General features: G+C 32.6%; 3 protein-coding genes and 1 pseudogene across 4 annotated transcripts; all 4 read left to right on the forward strand.

Moving 5' to 3' along the window:
- Nucleotides 1-3,858: 3,858 nt before the first annotated feature.
- Nucleotides 3,859-4,985, forward strand: LOC109789591 (NDR1/HIN1-like protein 13). The gene has a single exon (XM_020348571.3). The coding sequence runs from the start codon at nt 4,069-4,071 to the stop codon at nt 4,813-4,815; it is 747 nt and encodes a 248-aa protein (XP_020204160.1). The 5' UTR covers nt 3,859-4,068; the 3' UTR covers nt 4,816-4,985.
- Nucleotides 4,986-5,116: 131 nt separating this feature from the next.
- Nucleotides 5,117-9,785, forward strand: LOC145954611 (uncharacterized; annotated as a pseudogene).
- Nucleotides 9,786-10,325: 540 nt separating this feature from the next.
- LOC109789589 (uncharacterized) lies at nt 10,326-16,773 on the forward strand. Of its 2 annotated transcripts, none has more exons than XM_083069258.1 (3): nt 10,326-10,903; nt 14,615-15,357; nt 16,178-16,372. In XM_083069258.1, the coding sequence occupies exons 1-3, from the start codon at nt 10,604-10,606 to the stop codon at nt 16,230-16,232; spliced, it is 1,098 nt and encodes a 365-aa protein (XP_082925384.1). In that variant the 5' UTR covers nt 10,326-10,603; the 3' UTR covers nt 16,233-16,372. The 2 variants fall into 2 exon arrangements, with proteins under 2 accessions (XP_082925384.1, XP_020204158.2); XM_020348569.3 differs by having other exon boundaries at nt 10,378-10,903; nt 16,164-16,773.
- Nucleotides 16,774-18,189: 1,416 nt separating this feature from the next.
- Nucleotides 18,190-20,111, forward strand: LOC109789585 (uncharacterized). The gene has a single exon (XM_020348565.3). It carries the CDS (start codon nt 18,611-18,613, stop codon nt 19,970-19,972), a length of 1,362 nt encoding a protein of 453 aa, XP_020204154.1. The 5' UTR covers nt 18,190-18,610; the 3' UTR covers nt 19,973-20,111.
- The last annotated feature ends 3,428 nt before the right edge of the window (nt 20,112-23,539 follow it).

Here is a 23,539-nt window from a genome sequence, read left to right on the forward strand (position 1 = left end):
ATTGTTTTTACTACATTTGCTTTATTGTGTTGTTTGAATCTGTTTTCACTCAATTGAATTTTTAAACTCATTCTCTTTTAAATCATTTGAGCGAGAGTTACTAAACACGCAAATCCCTGAGGACGATCTTTAAATACTACTTCGAAACTTGGTTCACTTGCCAAGTGATAGGTTTGCGAAAATCTTCATCAATACTCTGCCTCCATGGTAGAAGAAGCTGTAAGAGTTTTTAACACTCTTCCAAGAAATAGCTCCTCTTGCCATCATAAAAACAAAATCAGAAGTAGATTTTCGATCGTCAGGGCAACCAACAAAATCAGAATAAGAATAACTAATGACCTGAAGTTGATCAGACTTCTTATAGGTCAACATATGATCCTTGGTTCCCTGCAAATATCTAAAGACCTTTTTAACAACTTTCCAATGACCTAAACTTGGGTCGCTCAAGTATCTCCCTAAAGCATTAACAGAAAAAGCAATATCAGGACGAGTACAAACTTAAGCATACATCAAACTACCAATAGCGGATGCATATGAGAACTTTTCCATTTCAACTCTATCATTATCATTTTGAGGACATTGAGATTTAGAGAGTTTGTCACCTTTTTTTTTTTGAATAGGTGCAGCACGTGAGGAAAAAATTGCATGTTAAACTATTTGAGGACTTTGTCAGTATACCCTCTTTGAGACAATCCAAGAATGCCACGTGACCTATCATGGAAAATCTAAATGCCTATAACAATAGAGGTATCACCAAGGTCCTTCATATAAAAGTGGCTATTTAACATAAATTTTGTCTCAGTCAAAAGTTTAACACTACTACTAGCAAGAAGAATATCATCAACATAAAAGACAAGAATGATGAAATGACTCCCACTAGTCTTCAATTAAATGCACTAATATGAGGCATTTTCCTTGAAGTCAAAAAGAAGTGAACACCTGATCAAACTTCAAATGCCATCATAATTGGTCTTCTCAATAAGAGACAAATATTGACCCTTTTGAGCTTTGTCAAAGGTCTTAAATTTCTCACCCAACTGACCTGGAAAAAAAATCCTTAGCCTTATCAATTTTTTTTTAATGCTCTATCGAATAGACTTCTCCATGGTGTATTTCATCACCATCAGACACACCTATTTGAGTGTTCCCATTTCTCATGAGAAGTTCTCTAGACAATAGTGGACTTAAGAGTAAAAGTTGGAGGCTCTTTCTCTCTTTAAAAAAAGTTCATATTAGTAATTGTCAGATATAAGTCCAGAGATTCATTCTGGTTCTCAAAATTTGCCCCATTCAATATTTTGACCGAAGTCAATTGCATAAGCAAAGAAGCTGGTATCCAAACAACAAAGAAACATTTAATATACATAATTATTATGCAATAAAAAATTAAATATTTCTAAATACACAGTCAAACATGCCTATAATATAAAAAATTCTCATTCATTATGATCTCGCCTAAGGGTCCCGAACCATAATAAATAAGAAATACAAAATACAATGCACAACTTATACAAAAAAAAAAAAAAATCTAATACCAATAGGGTACTTGACAAATAATTGACATAAGATAAAATTAAGAAAAAAAATTGTATCATAATACCAAAATACATTAACAACAAAATATCGATAGGGCATAATTATTATTAATGTAATATAAAATTAATTAGAGAAATAATTAAATTATTTCATTCACACAAATTTCATATAATTGTATCCACGATAGGTGAGCTCACAATCATATAAAATTCTATTAATCATGCTTAACAAAATATAATAAAATTATATTATGCATGAACATCATATGAAATAAGTACAAAACAAACAACTATTAATACAAATAAGGGTCATTTTTTTTAACTCAAGTATATATATACTACCAAGGAGAGTATAACATACTAACATTCACTAAGATAACAAAAACATATATAAAAAAAATTTCAGACCCAAATTCCAAGAGTACAATATTTAAAATTAAGTTCAAATTAAGTTTTATTATTCTTGGAATAATTAAAAAAAATAGTTATAGGTAAAAAATATACCCAATAATCAGAAAATTAATTATTTAAATTTAAAATATAAATATAAATTTTTTGATCAAAATAGGGGTCTCAATTGCCTAGCTCTACGAGTGGATAGGCACCCGCGTTATTGTTCATCTTCTCCCTCACTCGGAAAATAGAAAATGGGTCGTTCGACCCATAACAAAAATTTGGTGCAAAACCACCATTACAGGCAACGACAAACTACGATTTTCTGACCAAATGATTGTCCCTTCACGGCAATCCAAAACCCCCTATCAATTTTGGGAATAATCAATTCAAAGAAAACAATTTCAAATCTAAGAAATTGGGGTTTTGAAGATATCCGCGACAAAAAGAGACGAAAAAATTGTCAGATTTTTTTTTAATCAATTCTTTCTCAAAATGTGCAAATTTATTCAACATCCAGAGGTAAATAAAAGTCCTCAATCAATTGCAATGAATAATCATCCAAAAATGAGGAAAAATGAATCTAAATTGCTCACTGAATAGAACAAGCTCAGAAAAAAAAAATTTGCACAAGGTTTGAAATACATGTAGAAAGAAAACCCCTTTGACAATTTGTTCAATTGATGAATATAATTTGAGTTGTCATTTTTCGAACGAAGAAGAAATTTTTTTTTCTATTATTCGAAATCAAAATTGAACCTGAAAAATGACATTTGCAATACCTATACAGTATTTACACATTAGGATAAATATCCTACAATAAAAATTTCTAACTTTTATATACAATTTGTGAATAATTCATACTAGGATACTTTCTATAACCTAGAACAACCATAATTTGTATCTTAATGGCTCTGATACCAATCGAAAGAAGTTCATAGTGATAACTTAAATAATGAACAATATAAGATACAATATTATAGTATGTCTGCGTAAGGTTTAGAAATAATTGCGTACCCGGAATCAATAAAAAATTCATTCTTGTTGATCTTGAACGTGAGAGAAGACTGCTCTCTTCCTGGTAGGAGATGAAAAGGTAGAAGACAAAATGTATTTCATCATATAAACTGACTAATGGGATACCAGTTGTATATCCTTACTAGTAGAGACCATGAATCTCTCAACGGGCTACTGAATAGTTCAACTCATCACAGAATCAAAAGTCCAATATGTATTACCTATAGATTAATAATAATAATAATAATGTGCAATATAATTAATATTAACATATAAATATAATTTATTAATTAATGTTAATCCATAATAATAATAATAAAATAGAGAATAATTATATAAATAAATATATAAATATAACATTTTAGGCATATTGGAACAAGCGGCCTAAGCCCTCTTTCTAGCGCCAAATGTTCCTACCGTGAGTCCGCTGTCATTGTTAGGATCACCGCATCTGGCGCCTCGATAGGTTAAGTAGGGAGAGTGTTTATAAACTGCCCTTAACCTAAAAAGTGTAAGTACAAGAACATAAAAAGTTTGTGTTAAATTATAGAAACGAAAAGATAAAATAAGTGAATCTACTGTGGACTAAAAACTTATTTTAAAAAACAAATTAATACTAATTTTTTACCAAATTATCTTTGTAAATTTTTACTGTTTTTTCTTCTTTGATATCAAACACAATGCTAAAATTATATATTTTATAATATTTTTTCGTGAAATCAAGATAGACTAATTTTTTACTCTCATTAAAAAAACTTGTGCACGCGCCACTAATGCCGAGTTTATTGAATAATAAATATTATTACAAAAATAAAATAATTTATAGTGATACATAAAAAGGGACACAATTTTTTTGATTGATGAGACTAATAATAGAGGAGTTGAGAAAGCTAATTATGCGAAAACACTTGTTAATAAGAAGTTAAGAATCTTGAATTAGGGTCAGAGAGGGGTTAAAGCAAAGCTGTAGGAACTAACTAGGAATAAGAAAGAAACAGCTTGCGGTGTGCGCTGGTGTGTCATGTCAGCGCCCTAATATTTCATCCTCAAAGCCCCTCAAACCAAACTAACTCCTATTCATTCGCATGCACCCAAACCCAACCCCCGCACGTTGGCCCCTTCCATGACCGTTTCATCCCCGGCCATGGAGGGGCACGCCCAACTCACCGCCGCCGCACCCCCACCGCCCTCTCATACCGGCCGCCGCTCCCACGACACCTACATCGTCCAATTCCCCAAGGACCAGGTGTACCGCGTGCCGCCGCGCGAGAACGCCGTCATCGTGGAAAAGCACCGCAACCCCAGCGCCGCCAACAAAAAGCGCGGTAGTTGCTGCTTCTGCAGCCGCCGCCTCCTGATCACCGTCGCTCTCATCGTCGTGGCCGTTGTGGCCATCGTCGGCATGACGTTGGCCACGTTGTACTTCATCTTAAACCCCAGGGGCCCCACGTTTAAAGTCTCCCACGTGGCGCTCAAGGAAAATAATGCGAGCACGCGGCTAAGGTACGAGGTTTTACTGACGGCCAAGAACCATAATGAGTGGTTGGCGGTTGATTATGAGTATGGGGATGTTTCGTTGTTCTTCGGGGGGGATCAGGTTGCTACGGGGAAGTTTCCGGTGTTGGGCCAGCACAGGGAGGAGTCCAGTCAGGTTAAGGTTCAGCTATTTGGATCCATTTGGGCGTGGCCCAACCATGCCAGGGCTGTCGATTTGGAATTGGAGATGCAACTTGGGCTCAGGGTCGTGGCTGCGGGACTCGAAACTTGGGTTATGAGGTCCAATGTGGAGTGTTGGTTTAAGATCAGCGCTCCCCGGAATGAGACGCGACTCTTGTCTCAATATTGCCATACCAAATTCAACCTTTATTAATCAATATTAGGATGGGATGGGATATGGATTTTACGCTTCTATAGTACCATTGATTGCATGATTAAAGAAAACATGTCAATCACTTCGATTAAACCATTTCATCGCTCTTCTCCTGTCTTTTTTTCTCAGCTTTGCTGGGTCTTTTAATTATTGCATACCTAATTTCCTCCTGCTTTTTTTTTTCCTTATCAACAATTTTTTCAAGCTGTTTCTTAATTATTTTTAGTATTATTTTTCAATTAAAACCATTTTTACCTTAATAATTCGCATGATAAATATCTACATTAGATTTAATATAGTTTCCTGTATTAAAACTTCAGTTTTGATTAAAAAACAAAACTAAAAATATCTAAACAAATTGCATTTAAGTTTTTTCCTTTTTATTGAGTTTTTTTTTTAATATTTAACCTAAGTCTTAAATGCTCCAGTTTTAGGGTTCTGTATTTCTTCGTTTTAACTTTTAAACATAGAACTGGAAACTAAACCGTGTTCTAACGAATAAGAAAAAAAAGGCAAAGTGATGCTAAATGAAGAATGGACGATGTCAAGATTACTTGTTCCTTAATGCAAGAGTGTTTCACTGGAATTTGAGTCAAAAATTAAAATACATAAATAAAATGTAATTATATGATAAGTGTGTCTTTGTGTAAGTGTGTATAGACACTTGATAAACAAAACAAAAAATGTTAAGCGATGGAATTTTCATTGTTATACAATATTTATTTAGAAATCAATCGAATGAATGTGTCTTTGTGCATGACAGCATGAGTGTTTAGCTATAGCCACTACAAAAATTCAAAACAAAAAAAAAATGTCGAGAGGTTTAAATGGGATTGGACTAGCCCTTGTTACTCCAGCAATTCAGGCATTGGTTGCTGACTCAACCGTTGATAGCAACCGTGGTGTGGCTTTTGGGTGGCTGCAAGTAACTGGAAACTTTGGAAACATCATGGGTGGTTTAATTTTCTCTACTTATGGCTCCAACTTCATTTGCGGGTATACCTGGGTGGAGAATAGCTTTTCATGTGGTTGCATTGATTAGTGTTTTAGTGGGTGTATTGGTACGCCTCTTTGCTAATGATCCACACTTTCCAAAGAGCGATGGCAGAGCAACATATCAACGTCCAAACAAGTCCTTCTATTGTGAAGTGAAAGATCTAATGAAAGAAGCAAAGTCAGTGATGGGAATTCCATCGTTTCAGATAATTGTGGGTCAGGGAGTGTTTGGAACATTTCCGGGGTCAAGCTTCTCATTTGCAACCCTCCCACGTGACAAGTGCATTGGTTGGTTGCTACTTCATTTGGGGGTCTATTTGGAGGAAGGATGGGGGATGTTTTATCCCAACGCTTACCCAACACTGGAAGAATATATTGTTGTCACAAATAAGCTCCACTTCAGTCATTCCTCAAGCTGCAATTTTGCTGTTGGGATATCCTTATGATCCACCCACGGCCTTCATGCACTCTGGTTTTCTTTATCTTGGGATTAAGCAGATCCTGGAATGCTCCAGCCACTAACAAGTATGTATCCAAGACTCTGCGTACTGGTTTACTTTCTTTCTATTTAAAATTCGTTAGATTTATTGGATTTGAAAAACAACATAAAACGCATTGAATACGTTGAATTAAGTGCTCACCACAAATAATCAAAAAATCAAAAGCTGTCTTACATAGCAAGGTTCAACTAATTTCATCATAGCTTCTTATACTTCAAACATTAAAGCTTATATATGGATTGCATATCAAATAAACGAATCGTAAGTGAGAGATGCTGGCTAAATGAAAGCAATTAAGAGATTAGATTATTATACAATGATAGGTTGCTTTATATTATGTTTCGGCCCTACATGTCCTGTGTACAATGTGTTGTAAGCTTGTGGCACAGTTTTAGAAGCAAGCATATGATGTTTGGTTATGAGTATTGTGGCATGTTCAAATCATAAATGCCAATCATTGTATAAATCCCCATGTAAAGGTGTTTTCCGAGCACCTAGACCCCACATAATGCACCATCAGAAAATGCATTGTACAATGTGTCCACAAGCACCCAAACATCATTCTTTGAGTCACTTTTAATGGCTTTCCATTAATCAAGTGTTAAGTAGAAACATTAAATTTTCAGTTCTCAATTTCTGTTAATGGAGGTGGTGAATAATATCACATGAAAGTTGCACTCCATCGGATATATTAGAAAATATGATATCAACATCCTTAATGCATGGATTCTCCATTCATATTTATATATATATGTCAGACAGCTTAGTACACAATATGCAATTGAAAAACTTAATTCTTCCAAACGTTATAGTGTGTGTCTCTCAACCCCATGTTAGTTAACACATCCAGATAAAAGCAGCAATTATTAGCAGTACTTAATTAATCATCTTGCTATAATGGTTCAGAAACCAGTGACATGTGCACCTCATTGTTTAGTTTGCTTAGGAATTTAACAGTGTGAACAGTCCAATATTTGAGAAATAGTCCCTGAGAAGTCCCGAACGACCATATATGCTTTGGATCGATCTTTTGAGAGTATACCGTCGTCTTTTGCTCCACCTGTTGGAGTATTGGCTCAGCATGTCTATGGTTAAAAACCAACCTTATCAGATTCTGTTGAGATAGAACCTAATATATAGGGAAAATGCTGCGTCACTGGCCAAGGCACTTTATACTGCAATTAGTATTCCTGCGGTACTCAGCTTTTCTATCTACTCATTTCTTTATTGCACCACGTACTCAAGGGACAGGGAGCGTGCGAAAATGGTTGCATTCGTGGAATCAGAAATGCAACGGCTAGAGGAAGAATGCGAAATTCATGTTTGACATTGATTATCCGAGGGAACAGGATGATGATAATGATGAGAAAGTTTTGCTGTCATAAGCTTGCTTTTTTGAAAATTCAATTAACTTTATGAATATTTTTACGAAATTCATTTCTTTCACTATTTATATCCCATACTCATTTAGATACTGTGTGAAGTATTCAAATCTATAAAAAAAAATCATGAAAATCCAAGAGACCTAGAAATATTGTAAATGATCTCCAGAAAGCAGCAAAATTGATGTTATTCCTATTCGTAAAGAGCAGGATGTTATTCCTATTTTATTTTTTTTTACAAAATTTTAGAATTTTAATTATAAATTTATTATGTTTTATGAATTTTTATACATTTAATGTTTAAAATAATGTGTATTTCTGTATACCAGATTGTCAACAATTAAATTAATTTCATCTTCTTTATCATCGAATCTATAAATATATTTAGAATGGACAATTTCATTTTTGAGATTTTCTCCTTTTTCTTTAGTAGATATTTGACTATATATTTGTGGGATCTATTATGATGTCATTATTGTTCTAACTTCCTGTGTCAATTAACAATACAACAAGAAATTAGTTTCCATAATTATGTACGTAAGCTTTGATACATAACGTTGTGTATTTCAATTGAGATATACAATGAAATTAGTGTGCGTAATGCTGAGAAAGATCATACAAGAGCATATGCAAATAATTATTTTATATAATAAGATTGAACTTAAAAAAATAGAAATCGTAAACAATTATTACTTTTCTAGAATAAATAGATTTACATTAATAATGTGAAAACCTTTGTGTTTGTTAACTAAACATAAATCCTTATATATAATAACGTACTTTTAAAATAACTATTCTAAAAATTATACCTATCATGTTTTCTGATTGATTAATATATTTTTTTTTTATATTACTAGCGATACATAGAAATGAAGTTAAATTTTATAATATGTATTTACATTAGTACATTCAAAATTTCTTTGAAATATTACTGAAAAACATTTATTATTTTGTTGCTGTCTTGATTAAATCATGCAAATTGTTGTTTAATTTTTTTTATACATAATTTTTTTTTAATGTTTGAATATCCTATTTATATGCACTAAGTTTAATAATGTTGAGTGTGAGAAGTGTATTAAAAAAAATTCAAGTATTATCAATCTTAAATTAGAAGCGAGAAAAATCCAATCTATTTACATGCCTAACCATGTTTCTTACTGATTTGGATGGATTCAAGTTTTAATATTAAGCCTTATATAATCTTTAGTACAAGTTTGAGTTATGTTTTGAGTCATCCCAATTCATCTTTCATTTTTTTACAATGTATAAATTTCTAGAATAATTGTGTATTAATAATGGACCGTCTCGATCGTAGGCCGATTGGTATCGCCGACTCGCCCGTAGGCCGATTGATGTCGCCGACTCGCCCGTAGGCCGATTGGTATCGCTGAATATAAGGGCTACTATGCGTGTGAGGCCGACTATAAACCTGTGCATTGCCTAGGCCGATTCACGACCTGATCTCACCCGACTATAACCTTGGCCGACTCACCCGACTGTAACCTTGGCCGACTCACTCGATTGTAACCTTGGCCGACTCACCCGACTGTAACCTTGGCCGACTCACCCGACTGTAACCTTGGCCGACTCACTCGACTGTAACCTTGGCTGACTCACCCGACGGTAACCTTGGCCGACTCACCCGACTGTAACCTTGGCCGACTCACCCGACTGTAACCTTGGCCGACTCACCCGACTGTAACCTTGGCCAACTCACCCGACTGTAACCTTGGCCGACTCTCCCTCTCAGAGCCAGATACCGATCGACTCCCACCCATAAAGGCTTACTCGGTCATTATCCGATTGGACACTCAGTAAATGGCGAGGTCCCACCTTCACTCACCAAGTATTTTCTAGATTGTAACCGCTAAAGAGATCTCCATATTCACGGGGCCCATAAGGCCCGTGAACAAGAAACTATAAAATCCAAAACCCTAGAGTTAAGAAGACAGATTACACTTTTGAATGCTCTGACTCTAAGGTATGATCTAGGAAAAAATCCTAGTCCACCCCTTGGCCGGAACAAATAATATAAATTTTTTAATAGATAATACTTTGTATAACATTATTTATTTTAAAATATTTATTTAACTATACATATATTAATATTGATATATGAGTTAAAGTATCGAGTTGATCATGTCATGTCCCATATATTCTGGATCTTGATTGGGTCGAATTCGAGTTTATATAAATATTTCAATCAACTTTTCGGATTGTATAAAGACAAGGATAAATCTCCCATAATTTGTTAATTGGTCACCTCTATCTTAAATCATTAAAAGTGACATCTATCATTTATTCACTTATCAATTTCAATAATGATATACATGAAAAATTGTGTTAAGAAAAAATTATATCCTACACTCACATTAACTAAAAATAAAATAAATAAATAATATACAAGTGAAAAATAATTCTTATAAAATTAAATTAAATCCAAACTCCCATTTTAAAATAGTACTTAGGTATGTTAGATTAACTTAAAGGGGCACTCTACAGAATACCATCAACTTGTTATTTTTAATGTGCGCGTACCATGAACTTATTAGTTCTTTTTTAGTCGTATAGCTCCTACTTGTTCTTTCGTTACCATTTAAAATAGATAGCAGCACATGGGGCAGAAGAAGACAAGTGCCAGCAAATATAATAGTAGCATATTTTGTGACTTTCGAACTCTACGTAGGTTAACTTAAATCCTTGGTGTTAACCCACATCCAATTTATGGTGATTAATATATTGGAAAAAAAAAAAGCAACAGGTAAACTAACCAAAGTCAAGTATAAACCTAACCTGATGGAATTAATTACGTTGAAGGCAAAGGGTGTGCGTTGCCCCCATCGTGGTATTCATGTGACTATGTGAGCATGGGTCCCTGTGACCTGTGAGTAATTGGTTGAACGTTGAAGAATGAAAATGAAGATGAAAGCGGAGACAGTGACGTTAGTGCTGGTGAATCTGGCGAGTATTATGCAGAGAGCGGATGAGTCGTTGCTGCCAGGAGTGTATAAAGAGGTTGGCGCTGCTCTCAACGCTGACCCCACTGCGTTGGGTTCGTTGACTCTCTTCCGATCACTTGTTCAGTCTTTGTGTTACCCTCTCGCCGCTTACCTCGCCACGCGTCACAATCGTGCACATGTCATAGCTCTCGGTGCTTTTCTTTGGGCTGCTGCTACATTCCTCGTTGCCATCTCCTCCACCTTCTTCCAGGTTCCAACCTCTTTCCCTTCTTTTGCTTTTCTTATTCATAAATCATATCAAACGCCTTCTGTCACCTCTTGCTTCCGAGTTGGAACGTACCACAAATCTATACGCCTTTTGACCGCTTCAAATTTTCAGTCGCCAACACGATTCAATGTGTCTTGAAAAAACAAAAAAAAAAACTCACATCACTTTTATCCTTTTAATAAACTGTTAATATGATTCATCATGTATTTTCTTCTCCCGAATAGTTTTAGAGTAATGAAATTACATCAATAATTCTTAAAGTATTAAAATTTCATCTATGTTAATATATTTTACTAATATTGATAAATTAATTTAAAATTTCTTTCAATATTTTATGAATTATGTAACATTATTTGATTTGATTTCTAACGTTTCAAATATATATATATATATATATTATCTGTATATTGTTTATAATCATAATATTTTTAGGATAAAAATGTTCTTAACCGTGAAATTAATCTATAATGTAGTATTATTTCAGTTTGTGAGTAAAGGAAGGTCACAGGTGTTTTCCTCCTTTTCTTAAAAAAGAAAACAATTTTGGACATTAAACGTAAGATAAGTTACTATTAATCAACTTAATTTTATTGTTTCTTTAAGTTTTTTTTTAATTAGTACTTAGTGAAGAATGGTTTTTTTGAAATATATTTGAGAAAATACATGCCAAAATATTTTTTTTTTAAAAAAGTAACCAATCAATATCTTTATATCTCTTCCTACAAAAATACATGTATCAAACATTTACTATAAATTTGGCTTTCTTAACTCTTATCATATTTAAGTATATTTTTACACCGACAAAAAAATTAGATAAAAAACATATAATACAAATGAATTTTGTTGACAAATAACACTTTATTTGAAAAGATTATTAATATAATAATTAATTTGTGTTGAAAAATCAATCTAAAATTTTCACTCATAAATGAAAAATAATAAATGAAGAATAATGAATGAAAGATCATGTCATCCATTCTCCTATAAATAGATAAACTTGTGATCGAGTAATTACCACTTAGAAAATAGAAGATCACCACCAAGAAGGGGTCACCCATGGTTGATTCCGTCTAATTCATTTAAGAATTCTTTAAGTGTGAGAGAAATAGAGAGAAAATTATTGTATTTCTCTTTAAGAAAAAGATAGAGTTGTTTTCACTATACTTATTGAAAATTGATAGGTAGTCATTCGAGAGAAGTGAGATTCTTTGAGTAATCCTCCCGAGAAAAAAGAAAGATCTTTTATTGAATTAAAGGGGGTCACTACCTAGAAGGAGTCACTAGTGGTTAATTCCGTTCAATTCATTTATGAATCCTCTTTAAGTGAAAGAGAGAAGTAGAGTGAGAAAATTATTATATTCCTCTTTGAAGAAAAAAAAAAGTGAGTTGTTTCCACCACACTTTGTGAAAATTGAAAGATAGTCATCCAAAAAGGATGAGATTCTTTGAATAATCTTTTTGAGAAAGAGAGAATATCTTTTATTGAACTAAGTCTCATAATTTTTTCTTACTCACATTTATAAGGTTTTTCATGTAAAAATACTAATGTTATTCTTTTACTTCTTATTTTTATTTTTGCTTCTACATAATGTCTATTATACATTTATAGATGTGGAAGTATATTCGGTTATTCCCAACAATTTGATTATACTTTGAATCTTAGTTATGTATTTTTAAAAATCTGTTCAACTTGAATTTGATTTTTTATGTTTAATTTTTGAAATAGATAGTAGTTACATTTGCCATACTTGGTAATTTATCTTTTTAAAAGTAACCAATTTAGATCTTCAATTTCAAGAATACTAATTGCTACAAAATGAAATTGTAGAGAATACTAATGGGTTAAAATAGACACTTGCGAAATTCGTGCAAAGGAAGGTTTGCTAAGAAATAACAGTCTTGTTTTTATAATTAATTAACCAGTTTATTTGTTTAACTATGAGACTTTTGGCATTTAGAAGTTACCTAATGATTCATCCAAGTTGTATAGACTCATTTAGAAGTGTGAGGTTCTTTTGTCCCTAACATGATATTTTACATAAAAGAAATTAACCTCCTTCGTCTAGAAAAAAGTTTCTCCTCTCATGTCATTCCATTTGAGACATAAAGTTCTATCATTAACTTTCAGGATTGACCATAATCATGATCATACGACTAATTAAGATAAATATTATTGGTTTTCTGAGTAAGAATACTCAAGTCTCTGTAATATAGTTAAAAGGTTGTCGATCCTCAGGGACTTGTGAAGTAAGCTTTGATTTCTATTATATTAATAGGTACTTGTAAATTTAAAACTTGAGTAATAACAAATGTTCAAAATTTGATGTAAATGGTAGATCAAACTTAAGTAACCAAAAGTCAAATTAGATTTAAGAAAAATAGACATGAGAAACAGTTAGGATTAGATTTCGTCAATCTCTCTCCTATGCATTCCTATTGATTCTTTTAAATGATTCCATTACTCATGGTCATTGAGTTCTCTATATTCATTCAAACCCAATTCCCTAGGATAAGAAATTCTAAGATATTTAACTCAATGAATGATTCTTCACTTCATTTAGTTAAATATCTTGCATTAAGAGTCAGAACTTCTTACAACTATTAATTCCAAAATCATTCCTGACCTTTGAAACTAATAGGCGATTCGTTCCAAGTCTAGATTCAGAAAATATTTTCCAACCAAATTCTAAATCCAAAATCAAAGATAAATGATCATTTCATCAAAGCATTAAGAACAGAAACAAATCACTGACATTGAGTAATAGATGAGATATATATATGAATCAAAGAGGAATACAAAGGAGTTCGATGATTACATCAATCCCAACCCTAAAGCTTTAGCTCTCCATGGTACAAGAAATCACAAAACAACAAGAAGAAAGGTAGAAGAAAGAGATCCTCTGAAGAATCGCGTCCCCACGAGCTCCAAAATGCTTTGTTTCCTTTTTTCTCTCTGTTCTTCTCTTCGTGCAACTTGTGATGCTATTTTTCTCTCTCCTCTGCCTTTTTATAAGTGCTAGAATTAAAATAGAGTAGGCAGGAAAGAGAAGAATCTGTTCAACGCCTTAAAACGACTGAACGGTTTGAAGAATTCTTCAACATGAAATAATCTGAAGGGCTGAGTCCCTCAAATCCGTTGAGCGCCTGAGATGATTCTTCACTATTAAGCAAGCACAAGGGGCTAGGCGCTTCAGATCCGCTGAGTGCCTAGGAGGCAGAGAGCACTCCTTCCAGGGCCAAAACCGCTCAGCGCCTTGGAGTAGCTGAGTGCCTCCAGTTTGGTGCACTTTTAAAGGGCTTTCTGGCTTGAAAGCGCTCAGCCCTTTTGAAGGGCTGAGCCGTTTGCCTCCAGACTTCAAAACCTATAAAATGAATACAAAATCTGGTCAGAAAAGTCATCACTCCATGTAACAACATAAATTAAAAGTCCCTCTTTAATTCTAAGCATATATTAACCAAAATTATATCAATATGTACAAAAATTGTGCTAGATAAGTGTCTAAAATTCAGATTTCATCGGACTAGTTAAACACTTATCAAATATAACATAAAGATCATTTGCTTAAAATTAAAAATTACAATTTTGTATGAATTATTACTCCTACGTGTTTTCATGGCCCATGTTTTCCCTGAATCAATGTACATGTTTCCTTACTCCTTCCGTCCTTCGTGTTGCATAATATGGATTATCAGGTAGCAATTTCAAGAGGTTTAAATGGGATAGGACTCGCCATTGTTATTCCAGCAATTCAGTCCCTGGTTGCTGACTCAACTGTTGATAACAACCGTGGTGTGGCTTTTGGTTGGCTGCAACTAACAGGAAACCTTGGAAGCATCGTCGGTGGTCTCTTCTCTGTACTTATAGCCTCAACCTCGGTTGCAGGTATACCTGGTTGGAGAATAGCTTTCCATCTTGTTGCATTGATCAGTGTTATAGTGGGTCTATTGGTACGCCTCTTCGCTAATGATCCACACTATTCAAAGAAACCAACATCTCAAGCTCCAAACAAGTCCTTTTATTCTGAAATGAAAGAATTACTGAAAGAAGCAAAGTCAGTTATTGGAATCCCAACGTTTCAGATAATTGTGGCTCAGGGAGTGTTTGGATCATTCCCCTGGTCAGGCTTGTCATTTGCCACGCTTTGGTTGGAACTAATAGGCTTCTCCCACGTCACAACAGCAACTCTTTGGACCCTATTTATAGTTGCTGCTTCATTTGGGTCTCTTTTTGGAGGGTGGATGGGAGATTTTTTATCACAAAGGTTACCCAACTCTGGGAGAATAATATTGTCACAAATTAGCGCTGGTTCAGCTATTCCTTTAGCAGCAATTTTGCTGTTGGGGTTGCCTGATGATTCATCCACTGCCTTCGTGCATGGTCTTGTTTTAGTCATTATGGGATTCACCACAGCTTGGAATGCTCCAGCAACTAACAAGTACGTATCCATAACTTTAATAGTTTTTGTTCTCTAGAGTCAAAGTTACAAGATTTACTGTCATACAAAGTGAGATGGTTGTTAGATAACTTTATTATTTGAGTATGTAGTCAGAGGTTCGATTTTGATCATCATATTTGTGTGAATAAAAAAATATCTGCTACAAAATACCAGACTCTTAAAGGGATTAGTTTTTAGCTTCCGGTCGAAATACTTTGGGTTTGTATTAGTAGATGGCCTCTTAATACCAAATCATGGAAGTAGACTAGTCAGTGTTTTCAAACACCTGCATACCCCACACAGTCGTAATACCAAGATAATGCGTCATTCAATCTTTCTGCAAGCACCCAATGGGATGAGTCAAAACCCATTTTGAATATTTTCAGCTCCTACTCCTAGTGAAGGCAGTGGTGAATCTCTTGACCCCATGAGTGCATAATGGTTGTAATCATTCTGATCTAGGCGCTAGCAGCATTTGTCGGAATGAAACAATCACAGTCATGAATTAATTATCCATCTACCTAATTGTTACAAAACAAGTGAATAGTGATGAATATTGCGTAGTCTTTAAGAAAAATGTGTTAAAGACTCTAATTCAAATCTTACAAAAACTCGTAAGATAAAAATTATTTTTTTTATATATATTATTATGATCTTATTTTTAGTCAATCGAAATCTTCTAAATATAATAAAAGTATGAAAAGAAGATTGTTGGAGTCTATTTAGATGCATTTTACAGCTAACAATATTGAACATCGATGATTTGCACCTTGTTCAGTTTTCGTGAAATTTAACAGTGTGAACAGTCCAATATTTGCAGAAATAGTCCCGGAGAAGTCCCGAACAGCAATATATGCTTTGGATTGTTCTTTTGAGTCTATCTTGGCATCCTTTGCTCCACCTATTGTTGGAGTTTTGGCTCAGCGTGTTTATGGTTATAGACCGATCCCAAGTGGATCCTCAGATTCCGTGGAAATTGAAACAGATAGGGAAAATGCTGCATCACTTGCCAAGGCACTTTATACTGCAATTATAATACCGATGACAATATGTGTCTCCGTGTATTCATTGCTTTACTGCACATACCCAAGGGACAGGGAACGAGCTAGAATGGTTGCATTAGTGGAAGATGGCACAAAAGAAGAACATTGCGAAATTCACGTTTTGGAATCAAATGTGCTGAATGGTAAGGAAAGTAGCACGTTTGACATTGAATATCCAAGGGAAGAGAGTGTCGACGTGGATGATGATGATAAGAAAGTTTTGTTGCCCCAATAGTTCACTTTTGTAAGGAAATGGTGGTTCATTTGATCAAATGTTACAATTTTTTTTTTTTGACAGTTGTTATAATGTTTATTGTTAGATAGCTTTTTTGTTCCAACATAATTAAACAAACAAGGGGGAAGTTTGTGTTGATATCATGCTCACTACTTATCAATTTTTGACAAATGGATCATATTCAATCATTCTTGATGTCTCAAAAGTCAAAATCCCCTAGCGTGGTGATTTCACTTTATCTCTTCCACGTTAAAACTTTACACTGATCAATATTTCACTTTACGTTAGTTAAAGTTGATGGTTTTTTTTTTTTTTTTTTGCGTGTGTGAAATGTAACACTAATTTCTGAAGTTTACAAATCTATTGGGTCCGATAATCAGCCTGTGATGGGTTGGGCCACCACTTGCTTATCCACTTCTGAGACTTTGCATAACTGTCTAACAGAGGTCTAAACGTGATCTGAAAATGATTTGCTTTGTCCCTCTAAGATCAATCCACTTTCCTTTCTTCCCTGGCTTTATAATTTCTTCTCATGAACACTTGTGTAAAAAAATGAGTGTTCCACATTCTCGGTACATATTTTATTATTAGTTAAATTACTAAATATGGCTAACATTTCTCTTCAACAAAGCAAGCAATTCTCATAATTTCTAAATAAAATAACTAAGCTTTAATTTTGATCATTGTAAAAATATATTTAATAGTTTTCTCTTATAAAATTTAAAATTATTACTTTGTATATGTGAAATATATAAATTTTGATTTTGGATCCTGTAAAACATTTTTATTTAATTTTATCTTTTTAAAAATCTAAAATCACTATTTTTATGTCTTTAACATTCATTTTAAAATAGATAAATAATATTTATTTTATAAATTTATAAATATATATATATATATATATATTACATGCTAACATAGTATTATAAACAATTATGAGTGTCATTTGAAATCATTATTTAACTTCTTAATAAATATATAAGTAGTTAATGAGAACTAGTTAATAGTAAAAGTTAAAAATAATAATCCTAAACTTTAAAAAGATGAAAGTTAAAAAAAATAAAAATTAAAACTTCCTCAAAAAAATGCAAAGAATATGAAAAAGATGACACGCAAATTTTTTTTGGTTGAATTGTGCTAATATATTGACACGTGAAAGATGAAGATCGCTAGGTGGAGATTATTAAGTTGAGATATGTTGATAGGTTGACATGTTGACGAGGACTTTAGGTGAATATATAGTATAGATTGTTAAAGAAACTTATCATTGTTTTATGACAAAATCTCTGGTAAATAATATATAAACTAGTCCCTCCAATCCAATTATAAACATCAATTAATTTAATTTCTAAAATTACGAAGTTGTAAATATTATTATTTAACATTACTAAATTAGAAAATAATTGCTAAAATAATAAAAATTTAAAATAATATTTTTATAGTTTGAAGAATTAAATTGACCTTTAAGTGTCTGTCAATTCTATATATTTGTCATCTTTCATAGTGGTAACCTTTTGGGTAAGGAAGTTACTGAAATTAATGAGAATTGAGGTATGGTGTATGCAAATGAGGCAGCAATCAGCATGGAGCAAATGAAGCAGCAATAGCTGGGGGTCCGGCATTTGCGCGTAGGTGGTGAAATTCGATCTACAGTCTCATGCGCGCCATGTGATCTGATAGGTCTTCGTCTCCTACTACTTTGGCAGCACACACTTCCACTCTAACTTCATTTTTCTCTTTTTCGTAAATTCACACTTGAATTTTCCACTCCACTTACACCCACCCAACAGTGCAAACTAGAAAGTATAAAATCCTCCCCTTAGTCCTCTCCTCCTTTCCTTTGTCGTCCCAAATCAAATGTATATTAAATTCGCATGTGACTCTTCCATGTATTAATTACTATATAGCTAGATCTTAGGGAGCCTCTATTCGTAGATCTTGAAGGAAATTCCAGGATACGTTGTTGCCTTCGCCAATGGCTCACCCCGTCAATTTCACTCACACAAAGACAAAGGTACTACTCCTCTCTCTTGTGTTTTTCCTTTCTCTTTCTGCATGCTTCAGTGCCTTCTCCGATCCTCAATCTAGCTCTAGCACTAGGAGAATGTTAGGTGCCCGAAAAGAAGACCAAGAAAAGCCTTTGAAAAAGAAAACCGCCGCCCAGTCCACCAAGCTAATCAACCCCACCACCCCCCTTTCGTCAAAGAACCAAACCAAAACCATCAAATCCAATAACATTTCCTCCAAAAACCAAACCAAAACCATCAAAACTAACCTCTCCTCCAAAACCCAAACCAAAATCACCAAAACCACCCTTTCCTCAAAAAACCAAACCAAGCCACTCAAGCCTAGCTCCAATTCACCCTCCAAAGCCAAAACCACTCCCACCGACACTAGCCTCAAAAAGCTCAACAATTCCACCACCCAAAAAATAAAGAAACTCAACGTCACATCCAAACCAAACCCCGTTCCCACTTCAAGCAAGAAATCATTGGATCTCGCGAAAGCAAGTAACAAAACAACAAAAGCCACCGCCACCAAGGTAGACACAAACAAGAAACAAAAGACTCCCCCGAAGAAACCCACGAAACAAGCACCACCGAGTTGGTTTATCGACGAGGACGAGGAAGATGGTTTGGTTTCACTTTCTGAGTTCACAGATCTACCCAACAAGTTTCACCGAACACTCATCCCCGACCTGGAACGAATCTCAACCACTTCCAAAGCCTACATCACCAAAGCCAATAATGAAATGACAAAAGGCTTCAAACCCTACGTAGGCAAAAAATATGCACCCACCGTGGCCACCATTATTTCCTGCGCCTTCATATTCATCCCTTTGATCCTAGTCTCTCTCCTTTGCAACACAATCAAAGCCTATTTCTCCCTCCAGAAAATTTTAATCTTCATCCAAGTCTACCTCTCTATCTACTTCACCATCCTCTGCGTCACGTCCTTGTTCACTGGCCTCGAACCGCTCAAGTTTCTATACTCTACTTCGCGGTCCACCTACATGTGCCTGCAGGTGCTTCAGACTCTCGCTTACGTCTTCTACTTGCTGCTCCTCTTGATGTACCTCGTCCTCGTCTTCTCCACCGACTGTGGGCTGGGCTCGAGGCTGTTGGGCCTCGCTCAGATCTTCGTGGGCTTCGCCGTTGGGCTGCATTACTACGTCACAGTGTTTCACAGGGTGGTGCTGCAGCAACCTCCCAAGACGAATTGGAAGATCCACGGGATTTACGCCACGTGTTTTCTCCTCATTTGTGTGCTTGCTAGAGTTGATAGAAGGAAAAAGACTTACGTGGAAGATGGTGGAGGAGAAGGCAAGCGAAATTGAGCTACCTATACTATAATTATGTATTTATTTTTCTTATTCTTATCATTTTATTTTTTATTTTATTCCATTTAATGATTAGTTATCCAAAAGTAACAGAACAAGCTTGTTCTATAAATAAGACCACATGATGACGACAACATTTTTCATGTCTCCATTTGGATGAAAACAGCACTAGTCTGCTCTTCTTACTCTCTTATTTCACCGTGGAAATAGAATCTGCAAACTTTACTTATTTGAATTTCTTCCTGTATAAAATTTATTTCAGAAATACCTCCCAAAGAACTTTTTTTTTTTTGTAACAATTCTTATGGGTTCTTAAGTCTAATACATTCACTCGAAATGTCTATGTAACTTGTTTTTAGAGAGGATTTATATGCCTTCAAAATTATTTTTTCATTTGATTTGTCGAAAGCACTCTTGTGGTAATCTTAAGTAAATTTTTCTTATTTAGATTGTTCAAGTAACTTGCTCTAAGAAAATTAGTTTGTTTAGAGTCGTTTTGAACGAATTTCTCTTAATTGAAGTAAGTATTTTATATGGTTTATTCTCTTTAAAATTTATAATTTCTAAATTATTTTATTTTTGTGTTATATTTCAAAAAAAAATATTAAGAATACTTAATATTTAAATAATTAAATCTTAAATTGAAATTAATTATTAACTAAGGGTTTTGTGGTTAAAAAAAAAAACAAGAGTTAGAAACACTATATAACAATAATTGTTTAAATTAAGTAAGAATTACATACGTATTTAACAATTATCATGGAAGATGGTTTGCAAAACGTATTTGACAAGTCGATTACAGTCAAAAAATTTGTTCAATTCACTCAATCAATAAGAGATCAGTATAATACATAATATAATTAAAATATATCAACAATTTAGTATATATATATATATATATATTCCTATATTTATTTTAAATTTATATAAGACTAATATAGATATATTAAAATTGGTTCTCTTGCTCATTTAGTGTACCATCAAACAATCATAGGACAACCAACATTCAAAAAGTGGAAACAATCTTTATTATTTGAAGCGTCATGAAAAAAATTCATTTTTGAACAACAACTGTTAGATTATCTTTAATATATTTTTCATATCACATAAGAGATAGCAGTAATGTTACTTGTTAGTAACATTTTGCATTTAATATATGCAAAATTAATCTAATAAAACTAAATCTAGAAAAGTAAAAAAAAAAAAAAAAAATCGAAGAAAGGATAGAGTGTTCGAGTTAGTGAAGGTATTTGTTCCCGTTACGCGTAATTAATCCACCGAAGCAAATAAAAATGAAAAAAGAAAATTGCAAACTATTGCATGAACTCAGGAATAATTTATCATCTTAATAACAGCGACATATAAAATCATTTAATTATTTATAGTTTGACGCAAGGTGCATCGTAGTTATTTGAATTGGGCGCCGACAGTGATTGGCATGTGGGAGGTGGTAATGTAATGTAACCAAGTGGAAATTGGAAAAGTGTGTTGGGTCATTTAGAGCACAACAGCCTCATAATTTGCTGACACTTTTCGTAAAGAAACCCTCCTCCAAGTTGGTGTAAGCTGATTAAATCTAATAATGATATTTGAGCAAATACTTAATTTTGGTTGTTCAAGGCTTTACGTATCATTAATCATTATATAAATATCTTAAGAAGAAGATCTTCTTACTCATTAACATGAAAAGAAAAAAAAAAACAAAAGTGAATATTGTTATTTTTTGTATTTATATTTTTTCATCACATTATTTATAACATATAATTTTCTTCTCTTTGTTTAAAAATAACAAATTTTGTGAATTTTATCTCTTATCTAATAAATCTTACTCTTAATTTCAAAGTTTCAATAAATTTTAACGAATAAAAATAATAATAATAATAATATGTTAATAAGTTTATTATTATTATTTTAAGATATGAATATTTATCTTATATACACTTATGATTTGATTAAAATTAGTCACTCATTTATAAATATTTTATACCAATATTATCGTTATAAAAAAGAGTTTGTTATGAACATTTTTCTTATAATATTTTTTTAGATAATCTTAAATATGTACCCTTAAAAATTTATTATTTTATTTTATTCTTAATATTTTCCAAATTCATTTAGTAAATATTTTTTTTATTTATTTGGACCTTTATTTAGTTCCTGTAATGATTTTTTTTATTTAGAAAAATGAAAAATTATAATATTTAAGTGACTAAATAAAAAAAATGATATTTAAAGAAATTAAGATGAGAGAATAATTACACTTAACAAAAAATTCAATGTAAAATAAACTTCTTTCTTGCAATCCACAGACTGAAATACTGGTCATTTATTTATGTTTCAAAATCAAATAGTCGTAACATTCACTCTTAAGTAACTAATTCATTCGATTTATCTTATGACATCATTGATGTCATATAATATTTAATTATTTTCAATTACTAAAACTTATTTTGGCTGTTTCAACATTCACAACTATTGTTAATATTTTTCTGTAAGTAATCCAATATTGTGGTGGAAGAAAGAACGCAGACACAAAAGAAAGATAATGAGTAGTACCGGTTGGATCAGAAATTAATTCTAAATCGATTTAATAACGTTTAAAATTTGAATTGAATGATAAAATTTAGTCTAAATGATCAAAATCAGCCGAAGCTATTCATTGTTGTTTCTCAAACATGTGGATCAAATTAGATTTATTGTGCAACCAAACATGTTGTTAGTTGAGTCAGATAATTATTGTATATCGAATTAGTAGAATCAGTCAAAATTGATCTGAGATTGAGAAATTGATTTGAACTGATTTAATTTTTTTAATTTAAATTATTTTATAAAAAATTTAATAAAAAAATTACAAATTAGAATAATTTATTTATAATAATTTTTCATAGATATAATTTAATCATTTATTTTTATTTATAAATTTAATATATTTATTTTTTATAGTATATATTATATTAATTAATTAGTTTTTATTCTAGATATAAACACGTTACTATTAATAAGCATTGTTGTATTTTATTAAAATTTTAGCTTAAATATTACGTTATAAATAATTTACACTTTTATATATATATTAAATGTTAAAAATTTAAAATAATATTTTATTTTAATCTTTAATATTATAAAATTGTAATATTATATTTATTTAATTTTAATTTTATAATAATAATAATAATTTTATTAATATCAATTTGATCATAATTGAATTATTAAAATTTTAATTAATATTTAAATTTAATGATTAATGTAATTTTTAAAATATTAATATTTTATGATAGGTATGATAGCGGGAAATACCACAAAGGGCCAAGAGGAAGATCGTTAACCCAGCCTGGTTGAAAGACAGTTTGTGATGGGCTTATCATGACTTATTGTGTCGTTCCAGCCCTATGAGGCAGATTTTCTGCTTTCAATAATTGTGTATCGGGTCTTTTAGCTTAGAAAAAGGTCCATAATAGTTTGGGGTGGGAAAAAAAATTAAACTGAATTGAACCGATAGTAAACTGAACTGAACTGTATTATAAAAAATTGAACTGTTTGTAAAAAAATTGAATTGAACTGTTT

Source organism: Cajanus cajan, chromosome 2 (genome assembly GCF_000230855.2).
Source record: "Cajanus cajan strain Asha chromosome 2, NIPB_CcT2T_4, whole genome shotgun sequence".
NCBI lineage: Eukaryota > Viridiplantae > Streptophyta > Magnoliopsida > Fabales > Fabaceae > Cajanus > Cajanus cajan.